The sequence below is a fragment of the Amborella trichopoda genome, chromosome 13 (genome assembly GCF_054954075.1).
Source record: "Amborella trichopoda isolate Santa Cruz 75 chromosome 13, AtrichopodaSantaCruz75HAP2 v2.0, whole genome shotgun sequence".
NCBI classification, from domain to species: domain Eukaryota; kingdom Viridiplantae; phylum Streptophyta; class Magnoliopsida; order Amborellales; family Amborellaceae; genus Amborella; species Amborella trichopoda.
This window is the reverse complement of record NC_142348.1, coordinates 51,106,694-51,119,564: the sequence shown is the minus strand read 5'-3', so window position 1 is coordinate 51,119,564 and position 12,871 is coordinate 51,106,694. Positions and strand designations below refer to the sequence as shown.

The following is a 12,871-nucleotide window of genomic DNA, read 5'->3' as shown; positions in this document are numbered from 1 at the left end:
CTCGGCAGGTTAGATCGAGTCCAGGTCCAAATACTGTAACACTATTTGGGTGGGATGCTATTGGGTTCGGTCAAGTTTGCTTAATTCATGTCCAATCGGGTCCAAGTCTGGGTCTGATAACCTCTAGTCTAGGTTTAGGTCCGGCCTGACCCGACTCAGACCTGATCGACCCGTTGCCACCCCGAGGCCCAAGTAGAACAAGCCCAAAAACATATTTTATATAGGGAAAATTACTTAAACCCTCATTGACTCAACTTTCTTGAAATCTTCTTCTCAGCATCTTTTTAAAAATAAGTAAATAAAAAAAACTTCATTACTATTTTCTTTTGCAATTGTCTCGCAATTTTTTTTAAAAAATACCCTTTTTGGACTAAAATACCCCCATTTGACCCACGTTGACAACACACTTTTTTTTTTTTTATTTTTTCTTTTTACTGTGCTCGATCAAAAAATGAGCAACACACTGATTTCATAGTGCTGGTCCTACAACTGTATTGAAAAATGAGTAGGCACAAAAAATGCATCGAATCGACACAAAAATGTGTTGGACCGGTCCAGCATATTAATTTCATAATATCGGTACGAAGCCGGTCCGACAATGTTTTATGTCGGACTAGCTTTTGAAGCCGGTCCGGCAATGTTTTATGTCGGACTAGCTTTTGAAGCCGGTCCGATAGTGTTTTATGCCGGACCGGCACTATGAAATGTGGGTATTCTAGTCATAAATTTATTGACCTTTTGACTAGGAGGAGTGAAGAGCAAAAGAAAACAATCCTTTTTTTTTTTTTTTTGGTTAGTGTTTTAAACATTGCTGGTGGGAGGACGTTAAGATAGTTAAGTCAATGGGGGTTTAAGTACTTTTCTCTCAAATATATATATCAGGTTTCGAAAGCACTACTCGACGCGAATACTCGGCCCATGCCAATCCGAGTAACTCGGTTTGAAAACTGCCGAGTACTGTAGCACAACAAAATAGGTTTTAAAACGCATCAAAATGAGGATAAAATAGTAGTACAAAAATAGATTTTAAAAAATCTAACTTGTTGTCCAAAAAAGATAGAAATTTTTTAAAATAAATATTTATGACCAAATCACTTTCCAATCTTTCTTTGCTAAAATGATAAAAATCATAAAAAATATATATATCACGAATGAGAGGCTCCCACGCCCATGTTATAACTTAACTTATGCAGCTGGATTATATATAAATTATCATTTGGCCACCAGGAAATACACCCCTTACTCTATGCAACTCGATTAAAAATTTAAAATCAAACCTAACATATTCCAATGACATTGACTTTTGGAAAACTTCGTATTAAGAAAGGATTGTATGCTCCTATAGGAGTAACATGTGTATTTGCTCCTTCGAGTAAAAAAGGGTATTTCATGATTCCGGATCCTAGAGATGCGACGTGCTCAACTTGTGACCGACCTAAAAATATAAGCAAAATGGCTTGATGGGGCCGCAATCCTATTAAAAAAAAAGAAAAAGTAAAGCATCATCTCATAATTTTTCTAAAATTACAATTCAAGGATTGAAAAACCTGTACATCGATCATCTCGGCATGAACATTGTGGATGTAAATTTTTTTTTGGTTTTTAAGCTCTAAAAATAGTGTATAATGTAACAAATTATCTAAACCAGCCATTTCACCCTAAAAATGTTTATAGATTCGCAATATCTGTATCATTTTTTTAGTTTCAAATCCTATTATTGGTGTCAGAAATTGATTTTAGATCCATCATGGAGATTTTTATTGCCGAAAGTTCTTTTCGGATAAGGATTTGAGGTGAGGCTTTATTTTGTTTTCATAAAGCCTAAGCCCTATAGAAATTTCATCCAAAAAATAAATCACATAAATGACCTCAATCTACCAAAAAAAATTGTTCTTGAACACAAATTGTCTAAACCCTCTATTTCACTCCAAAAAAACTGTTTATGGATCCACAAGATCTATATCATTTTTTGAGTTTCAAATCGTATTATTGGTGTCAAAAATTGATTTTAGATCCATCATGTAGATTTTTATTGCCGAAAGTGCTTTTTGGATGAGGTGAAGCTTTATTTTGTTTTCATAAAGCCTAGGCCCTATAGAAATTTCATCCAAAAAATATATCACATAAACAACCTGGATCTACCATTTCATCCAAAAAATAAATCACATAAACAACCAGGATCTACCAAAAAAAAATTCGTTCGCTGAAATTGCACATTGATGTCCAATGTTGGACTATTAGATCTACTTCTTTAAGTAAAAATCTATTTTTTTTTCGCTTTAAAAAATAACAATCTTGTAATGCGAAAGTGGATCCTAAACTTTTAAATTAAAATAAGTAGGTCATTTCCCACGCTGCTCGTTAGACAAAACACGTTGGAAATCCGCCGAGAAAACCTTAGCTCCATTTTCTTGAAAAATATTAGCATCAGGGCAGGTTCCTGATAGGGGTGACAATGGATCCTGACCCGGATCCGACCCGGGACACAAGGGGTAGACCCAATCAAGGTCTCGACATGGATCCAAAAATTGTTGGAGTCCAAATCATGGACCTGACACCATTTGGGTTTGGGTTTGGGTTTGGTAATATTTTTAAGTTTCAATATATGGTATATATTTAAATATATTTAAATATAATTAAATACATAGATATTTTAATCTTTGGGTCAAGTTCGGGTCCGGATCCAGGTCCCATATTTTGGGGATAAAAAGATATTTTGGGCTGGTAATTGTTCCCAAAAAGAACAAAAATTCCGCAACAAAACCACTCATTCCTGGCGATGCGAGAGAGGCCATCGAAAAAATACTGAACATAATAAATATTTTTGGTATTGGTATAGTTATTCTTCCCATTTTGTCGAGATAAAGAAACCGTATTCAATCGTAACTTGTTCTTGACAAAAAAAAAAGTGCAGCACCTATAAATCTATGAGAAATTATTTGTAAAATAGCTCCATTAAGTGCCATATCCGTCACCTCCATTGAAAATCCAATTGGTACCCCAAGCAAAAAATAATTTTTTAGTTTAACCCAGACCAACCCGACCCATTGCCACTCCTAGTCCCTGATCTAATGTAAAGCTACTTAAATTTCCTAAAACATTACAAACCTCGTAAGGATATACTTGTTTTTTAGCAATATCCATTACATAACCTTGAATAGCATGACAAATCTAGATCATTCATTTAACATCATTCATCCGTACATGTAATAAGTCTACTCTCTCCATAAATGGATAAGCATATGTATGGTGCTCCTGTGGGATCCACTTAAGGATTATCTAACTAGGGGTGACAACAGGTCCCCGGACCTAATCCAAAAGTATATATATATATATATATATATATATATAGGAGTCACTGTTGTACACCCTTTCGTTCATTTTGTTGCCGATTTGACGTTCACGGATGTCTGATAATATTTAAATTTTAATTTTTTTTTCTAAAAATTCAAACTACTTGAAATTTTAGGTGTGTATTCTTCTCATTAAGACGCACTTAATAAAAATATAAAAAAAAATAATTGACCAAAATAGCCCCCGAAAATTTATGGGGGTATTTTGATCAATTTATTTCATGTAAAATTTGTTTTGATATTTTTCGTAGATTAGTCTATCTTTTAATAATACACACCTAAAATTTCAAGTGATTGAGATTTGTAAAAAAAAAAATTAAAATTCAAATGTTATCGGACATCCATGATCTTCAGATCGGCCCAAATTCAATCTGAGTTGTGGGTGTTTACTGTAGCAGTATACACTTGGGAGCACAACATATTTTCCCTATATATATATATATATATATATATATATATATATATATATATATATATATATATATATATATATATATATATATATATATATATATATATAAACATGGGTGCAGTTTGCATACGAATGCATCCGTAGGTGTAGAGGTAAGGTGCACCTTCAAAATTTATCATAGTATATAATTTTGATGTAAAATGTTTTTAGGATTATCTCAAAATCTATTTTTATATCTAATTATAAAATTTTGAATTTTAAAAATAGTTAAAATCAAATAGATCTATAAACATATGAAAATCTTGAAATTGGACGGTGTAGATAATATGTTGTAAAATACACTATTTCTAGGACTTAAAATCTTTTTATTTTTCATAGTCATACATCTCGATGTCAAGATGATCCAACAAAGGGTTTTTCAACATTAAAACTACCTTTTCCGATGGATTTTTTGGGGGAATCCGTAGTTCTACATTATAAGGTAGCATCCTTATATAAACATTTTTCCTTTAAACATATTTTGTATATTGGGACCCAACAAATATTACCAGATCTGGAGTTAGACCCGAATAGTATTCGAGTCGAAGATTTGGACCCAGACCCAACCCACTAGATCAAATTTTTGAACCCGTACCTAGATCCGGATCGGGTCTACCACTCAAGTCCAAGGTCGGGTCCAAGTCCCATGTCACTCCTATTCCTTAAGTGTATTTTCTAGGAAACTAAAAAGGAATTTCTAGGGGGTGAATTCTATCATGTACTTCTAAGATGCCTACTGATTTTTTCTCACTTTGATTGGCTGCTAGACTTGAGTAGTTATGTCCTACAAATATGAAGTCCTAAAATACTCTTAAATAGGACTTTTTCAGAGGAAGCTAGTGTACATTTTGCTTTTATGGGAGAATAAATTTTGGGAGCAAATTTGGATTTTGATCTTGCAATCTTTTTAAGAAAATTCTAGGCTTCCCATACTACTATTTTACCGCTTGTAAAGGGACCAGATGCTGCATTAGCAAGACTATAACATTCAAGAATTCATACCCAACATCTATAGTCCAAGCCATTATGGCTTTAAGTTTGATTATCCTATTTGATATAGATTTATGGCAGCGGGTCCACGAACTGATATAATATGCAAGTAGTCGATATATCAAGTTTTATATATATATATATATATATATATATATATATATATATATATATATATATATATAGGGTGCGGTTTATATAGAGCCTAGGCTCTAAACAATCAAATTAAAGTCTACCTTAAAATAGTATCGAGAAATGTGGTTTTAATACTAAAAATCATAGTGACAGCCTCAAATTACATTTTCATCTTTATTTATGAAGTTTAAAGCTTAAAAAATAGTATAGATCTACTAATCTATTAAAACTTGAAAATCTTGAAAATTTACGGTCTAAAAATGCATTACAAAATACACTATTTTCAAAACTTGAAATCCATTTTTTTCTTATGTTCATGCATCTGGATGCCGAGATGATCAATTTGAGAATATTTGGGCATAAAAACAACCTCTTTTAGTGAAATTTTTGATGTGGGCTTGAATTTGATTGTTTTGAGCCTTGGCATTATATAAACTTTTTCCTGTATATAAAAATATAAATATAATTATTTAATTTTTTATGATATAACAATTTCATGATCGTCATAAAAATTTACAGGATATAACATTTGTATAGATACAACAATTGGTGCCATATTTAATTCATTAACATATTCAAAAAAAATTATAGGATAGTTTATTTATATAAGGGGCTTTATATTACCTCTTTTTTTCCAAATATAAAAAAACACGTATATATATGTGGGTCATCAGTCATCACAACGATATATAACATCACCAAGAAATATTTAAATCTATGATAGTTGAAGTGTTAAACACATCCGGAGATTTTGACCATATAGTGTACACCATCGTATATCATGCATATACCATAACGGATCCGATCAATTAAAACTTAAAACACAGCCTGTATAGCATAGCTAATCCGATCCAGGAAAGGAGTTGGGTCGTAATGGTAGCACCAAATATCTAGTTACCATGTTGTGGTTTTCAATCCTACTGATACTACTGTTACCTTCAAATAGAAATAACTCGAGAAAACACGTAACGACCTATCCTCCCCACTGAATTACCCAAAAAACTGATTCGATCCATTAACAGCAGTTCCATTAAAAACAGTTCAAATTTAAACCAATCCAGGTTTTGAAACATGCCAACCCCACATCATACAAAGCAATAACATTTTCTCTTTCAGATGTAAACCAATACTTTCTTTTTTCTAAAAAGAAGTAACATTTTTCCTTGAAAATTTAAACTACTACTTTCTTTTTTCTAACAAGCAATACCAATTTTCGTTGAAAATTAAACCAATACTTCATTTTTTATTATTTCCTTTCAAATTTGAAACTTACTTTCTTTTTTTTAAGAAGCAAGAGAAAGTATCCAATGTGATTATTTACCATATGGTATGAAAGAGTCAATCACCTTTAATTGTCAAATAGAATTATGCCTTCAACCAAAATCAAATTTTGAGAAATCCTTTTCTTGGATACAATTTGAAGAAGTGGCACATTCCTGCTCTCCTCATTCTACATTTGAGGATGAGTATTTTTTGGCCTTCTTGTAGTAAAAGTAAATGATCTTCTAGTACACAATTCGATAAGCAAATCATGTCACAACTAAGAACCTTGATCACCAGCAGATTTTCTCACCGAAATCTCCGCATCCTTCACCCACCCTCTAACTGCCTCCTCCACAGAAATGCCTTCACTTCTCCCCTAAAGCTCAATATTTTCCATGCTCCTTTGCATTTCCAAATCCGTACCTGAAACTTCCCCGACTTTTGCCGAAATTTCAACATTTTTTGGCAGTGGGTCCCCACCAAACAAGACCTGGACCTCCTCCAAAGTCCTCCCCTTAGTCTCAGGCAATGCAAACCAACAAAACACCCCCCCTAGAGCACATATCAGTGCATACATCAAGAAGCTCCCTTGTATAGTTATAGCCTTATTCAAAGATAAGAAAGTCATGGAAACCAATGTACCCACCATTCTATTCACCATAACAGCAACACTCATACCAGGACCACGAAGCCTTAAGGGAAAGATTTCTGATGCATAAACCCAAGCTATAGGACCAATTCCTACTCCATAGAAAGCCTCGTCAACCCATGCTGATACTATAGCAACCCACTTAACAACGGGACCAGGATGTGTGTTCATAGTCCACAGTGAACCACTTAAGACTAGTAAGGAGCCTCCCATGCCTATGATGCTAGTGAGGAGAAGAGGCCTTCTCCCACATTTATCAGCTAAGAGAATGGCCACAAATATGAAGACCACCTTGGTTACACCTATGCCTGAGGTTGCGGCCAAAGCCTGCAAAAAAAAAAGGGAAACTAATCAAAATAAGGATCACTTTTCAACTATTTAACATTTTGTCCTTTCTCTACGATTCTAACTCAAAATCATATGTATTCATAGATATTTTGAAAATAAACATAAACAGATGTGCTAATAGTTCATATCTTAGGTGCATTTTGACAAATTCCAAAAAAAAAAAGAAAAAAAGATTGTTAATAGTATATTCATTTTATGTGATACAAATTTGATTTACAATACGAGTTAATGCGTAGAATTTACAAAATCGAGTCAATATATATTTTTTACAAAATGGACAAAGAATTGGCATAGGCTGATGATTTTTCCAATCCTTCCATTGCAAGTGAGTCTGTCTCCATATTTGAGTCCTTATCGAAGTGTCTAAGAGGCACACTGTGGTTACCCCTTGTATGACATGATATTCAAAATTGAAAGAATAGGAAATTCAAGAGTAACAACATAATATATAATATTTGAAAATAGTTTTTTCCAGGTATTGCAGTTAATAATGGAAAATCAGAAGTTCAAGAATAACCATGTGATATTTAATCTTATAACAGTTGTGGGTGATGACTGTCAAGGATACAAAATCAGAAGTTCAAGAACAATTAGGTGATATTTAAACTTATAACATCCAAAAGAAGTATTTGCCCCAAGAAAAAGTATTTGCCCTGAGAAAAAAAAAACAATATGATAATTAAAATTTTGAAAATAACAGTTGTTGCCGATGGTTGATGATGTTATGGTGGCGGCAAATATGAGCAATGAAATTTTTTTTTCGAAGAATTAACACAATCTCAAATGTAGCAGATACAACTATCATTTTTCAAAGATTAAAGTACAGTGGCTGTTATAACACAAATAACATGCTTAACAACAACCATAACTGAAGTACCCCACTTTACACTCTTTAATTTTATGAAATGGGGGTCTGCACTTCCCATTACACGCCATGGCAGCATGACATAATGCGCAGAGTGCTTTGCTGTTAGAGCAGTTATTGTAACGATGATTTTCGTAAGGTATGATCAATTGTTATAACTACATCGTTATTTCATGCCTAATTTCGAAGCTTACTATGAGTATTTCCCTTTTTCAACTAATTCATAGCACAGATTTAGAATATAACAGAAAGAATGGGCAGTCCTCAAGTCCAAGCCTCAGCTATCATAATTTTCATCACATAATGGAATTTTCGACGATATTTTGAGTCATACCTGTGATTTCTTCTTCATCCCGGCGCGCACAAAGATCTTCGGTGCGTACAGCGTCACCGCCTGTATGCCGCTCGCCTGCTGGAAGAAGTTCACCCCGATCGCCGCAAACAGCATCCTTAGCACACACGGTGATGGCCTCGATAGTAATTCCCCCCACCTGACACTCGACTCCTCCACCTTTGCTGCACACTCAATCTCTGCCAGCCTCTGCTCAGCAACCTCAACGTCGCCATTCGATGTCATCAAAAGCACCTTCCGTGCCTCCCCCTGCCGTCCGCGCATCACGAGCCACCTTGGCGTCTCCGGGATAAAAATCAGTAAAACAAAGATGATTAAAGCCGGCAATGCAGAGAGGCCGAGCATAACTCTCCAATTGTAACTTCTAGGCAGTGGAGCCAATACATTGTTTGATATGTAGCCGAAAAGAATGCCAATTCCCATGAAGATTTCCGTTAATGAGGCAAGAGCGCCACGGACTTCAGGGGAAGCAATCTCAGAAGCGTAGATTGGGGCTGTGACAAGGGCGAGGCCGGCAGCTGCGCCAGCAAGGAAGCGGCCCAGGAGGAGGACAGCAAAGCTGGGGGCGACTGACATGACGATGGAGGCGATGGTGAAGAGGGCAGAGGAGAGCATGAGGGTGCGGCGGCGGCCGAGCCAATTGGAGGTGACGCCACCAAGGGCGGAGCCGGGGATGGCGAAGAGGTTGATGGCACCAATGACAACCTCAAGTTTTATGTCAGAGAGGTGTAGATCATCACTCACAAAGAGCTGTGCGCCGCTGATAACACCGATATCTACAAGATTCGAACGAGATGATGGGTCTTTAATGGAAAATAGCACGTTAATTATTTAAAACTTTAAATTAACAAAGGAAGTCAAGCAGATTGTTCTTGATGACACTGAACTTAATGTTGTGCATGGAATTGGGAACAAAATAATTAAATTTAATTACCAAAAAGTCAGTCTTTCTATTTTTTTAGGGAATTAGTGCAAGCACTTATGGATTATCAGTTAAAATTAGATGTCTAACAAACCAAAATTTTCAGCCTGCAAATATCAATTGTGTCGGCCCGACCGGAACCTTACCCTCTGCACATGTGACATGTGGGAATCCCGACCCGCCCCAGATGTGACATAGGGGGACCTGGATATGGACGAGGTCGGTCCGACCCAAGAAACACTTGGGCCCTAATTCTAGGTCCAAACATGACACGCTAGGTCGGGAAGAAGGACTGATGGGTCGGATCGATCCGACCCAATATGCAATCATACTCCCAACCTAGAAGACCCAATAAGCAATCATACTCCCAACCTAGAAACTTGCCTGTGTTAATGAAAATTAACTGATTAATTGATTTATAATATTTCAAAGTTTCAACCAGTCAATACTCATGCCATGCCCACGGCTATAGAGGCAAATGGCTCTCATTGGTCAGTGAAAACGCACAAATGAAATATTAAAAAGAAAAATTCCCAAGAAATAAGCATTAAAGGAAGGAATATACACAACTGTACTATTAAAATAGAAACATTGAATTTGCAAACCCTAGAATTCCTGATTAATGAAAATTTTTTATAACAAATCAAATGTTGAAGTATAATGGAGGCTGCTTCTCAAATGGCTTGTATTCCATTCCATTCCATTAAATTCATCAATATTCAACAAAAAAAATAGAGGGAAGAAGAAAAAAAAAAGTATTGTACGTAAAAATGGAAAACAAATGTTAAAAAGCACTAAATTCTTTTGGTAAATAAAAATAATTGAGATCTTACCATAACCATCAATAATGATAATGAGACATGACAGTAACACACTGAAGGTTGCATATCTGTTGGTCCACAAGACGTGTTTGCTTCCACCCATTTTCTCTCTCTACCATAGAAAGAAGTAAAACCCTGCCTTGAATTCTCTCTCTACAATAGAGTAAAACTCCTGCTTGAACTGAATGAGATTTCTTTCTTTCCTTTCTATCTTTATACATTTTTCTCTGTAGCTTGATTGCCTTAGATTCGTTATTTTCCTTATTATTATTATCCATTTTAATTACGGATTAAGAGAATAATGGATAAAGATAATAAGAAACATAACAAATCTAAGGCAGTTAAGCTAAAGAGAAACATGGATAAAAGATAATAGGAAAATAAAGAAAACATTCGTTGTATTTATCATTATTAAGCGATTTGTATAAAAAAAAGGATAAATATAAGGCAGAAAAAAAAGATAAACATTAATAGTACATATAATCCATAATTAAGAATCTAAGATTAACTGCTTAAAATTCAAAATTCAAAATTTGAGTTCTAAGACTAAAAGTAAAAATTGATTTAGAAACTGAAACGACCCCGAAAAGGGTTAACGGTCCGATTTGATAGGAGGAGTCCGTAGAGTAAATCTTCTTTACCCCCAAATCTTGGAATAACATACCGATAAAATCATTTTAATGATTTTTTTAGCTAGTTACCTATCGCAGTACGCCTGCGCGAGCAACCTGTACACCTACTACCAGAACAAAAAGCGGTTTTGTGTTTTGGGAAATTACAAATAACCCTCAAGATTAGACTTTCTATACAAGTTACCCCAACCAACTTTGTTGCTCACTTTTTTTCCTCAAATACATCTTTCTAGCAAATACCCCCAAGTAAAAAAAAGCTACATTTTGTTTTACAAAAATACCTTTTTTCGTACATAAAAATTTAATTTTGGGGGACATTTACGTGGCCTGTAGACTCTTTGACATTGATGAACCTGTTAAACTAAAAAAAAGTGTCGGACCACTCTTTGACATTGTTGGACCTGTTAAACTAAAAAAAGTATTAGATTGCACTTTGGGCTTGTTGCCGGACCGCATGGGCCTATTGTCGAACCGCTCTTTGGCAGTGCTGGACTATATGAGCCTATTACCGGACTGTTCTTTATTAGTGTCCGACCGCCACTTTTATTTACCGGACCGATATTACACTGCCGAACCGCCCTAAAAATACGCTCGACTACCTTTTTGTGAGAAAGAAGAGAGAGAGACGTGGGTGAAAGTAAAGGAGGATAGTTTGGACTTTTTTTTTGGTTGGAGGATAGTTGTTTAGAAAGTATATTTTGGGAAAAAAATGAGAAAAAAAAGTCTAGTGCGGAAGTAATTTGGATAGAAAGTCTAGTCTTGAGGGTTATTTGTAATTTTTTTTTTTTTTCTTTTCTATTTTTTTTTTTTAAGATTGAATCATGGGATCCACCATATGAGTATTTTAAGAAAACAGAATTTAGATTTTGGGTTCCTACCGTGTTCTTAGGTAAATATTGAGTGAGTGTGCATATATATGAAAAAAGAATATGTAAGGTGGGTGATACAATAGTATAAGCTCAATATCTCAGATTGAATTGCGTCAGACTTCAACAGTATTTTAACTTTAAATTTTATTTTAATTTTTTTACATCTAAATCACTTGAAATATGGAGTCATACACCACAATCTAGAGTTTAGTAATCTAAAAATATTTACCACAAAACACCTTTAAGTGGTTAAAAATGACTTTTTACGATTACATCTTAAGGTCCAAATAATAGATTTGAAAATTTTTCAGCATAAAAAACAGTCTCTTCTAATAAATTGAAAAAAAAAAATAGCATAAATTTTTTAGATATCTAGAGCCTCATCCTTATGTAAACGGTCTCCTTACTTCAATGTAATAAAATCCTTATGATCGACTCACACAACAACAAAGTGGCGGTATGAAGTCCACGTGGCAATGGACCCCATAAGGTGAAGACCATGTGGCATTGGTCGTTATGTATGAAGAAACTATATCGGATCGATCCAAATCTCATGATTGGTTGCGATATGAATCACTACTGAAAAAGCATGATCCAAATCTCATGATTGGGTTGACCGGGTGTACTTGACCTAGGTTTGGATATGTATCTACATCTTAGACGTAAACCAAGTTTTGTTCGGAATCTAAATCCATCTCAGATTTTATGAAATTAGATATGGGTTATGACACAACAATTAACAAAAATATTTATATGTCAGGTTCGGATAAAAATGAGAATGGGCTAATTATTAAGTCTTGGTTGAAAATTTTTCTTTTTTACCTATTGTTCTAGATAATCTATTACTAACAACTTCTTCCCAATTTTTTCGCTGCAATATAATGAAACAAAATAAAATTTTAAATTCATAATCTCTCTCAAGCAAAAATAAAGAAAGGTCACTTATGACTATCAAAAATATCTTCCCTATGGTGACTAGTTTCATGAATTATGATCAACAAGCAATGGGATTATTCATGAATACCAAAAATATGTTCCCAGTTACTAGTTTATGAATTATGGTCAACAAGTAGTGAGAGCTACAAACATATTGGTCAAAGTTTTATGATTACCTTATTTCAAACGAATCGTTTACGTGTAATTTTTAAGTATCTTTATGAAAAATTGATCACATTAGAGCTAGAAGCTAAGTCCAATTTGAGTTTGATAAATATATGGCTT

General features: G+C 34.5%; 1 protein-coding gene across 1 annotated transcript; it reads right to left on the bottom strand.

The window, feature by feature from the left end:
• Positions 1-6,202: 6,202 nt before the first annotated feature.
• LOC18445901 (putative polyol transporter 1) lies at positions 6,203-10,523 on the bottom strand. Its single transcript, XM_020674687.2, has 3 exons — positions 10,162-10,523; positions 8,389-9,182; positions 6,203-7,168 (listed from the first exon to the last, which is right to left on the bottom strand). Exons 1-3 carry the CDS (start codon positions 10,250-10,252, stop codon positions 6,569-6,571), a joined length of 1,485 nt encoding a protein of 494 aa, XP_020530346.2. The 5' UTR covers positions 10,253-10,523; the 3' UTR covers positions 6,203-6,568.
• Positions 10,524-12,871: the final 2,348 nt, after the last annotated feature.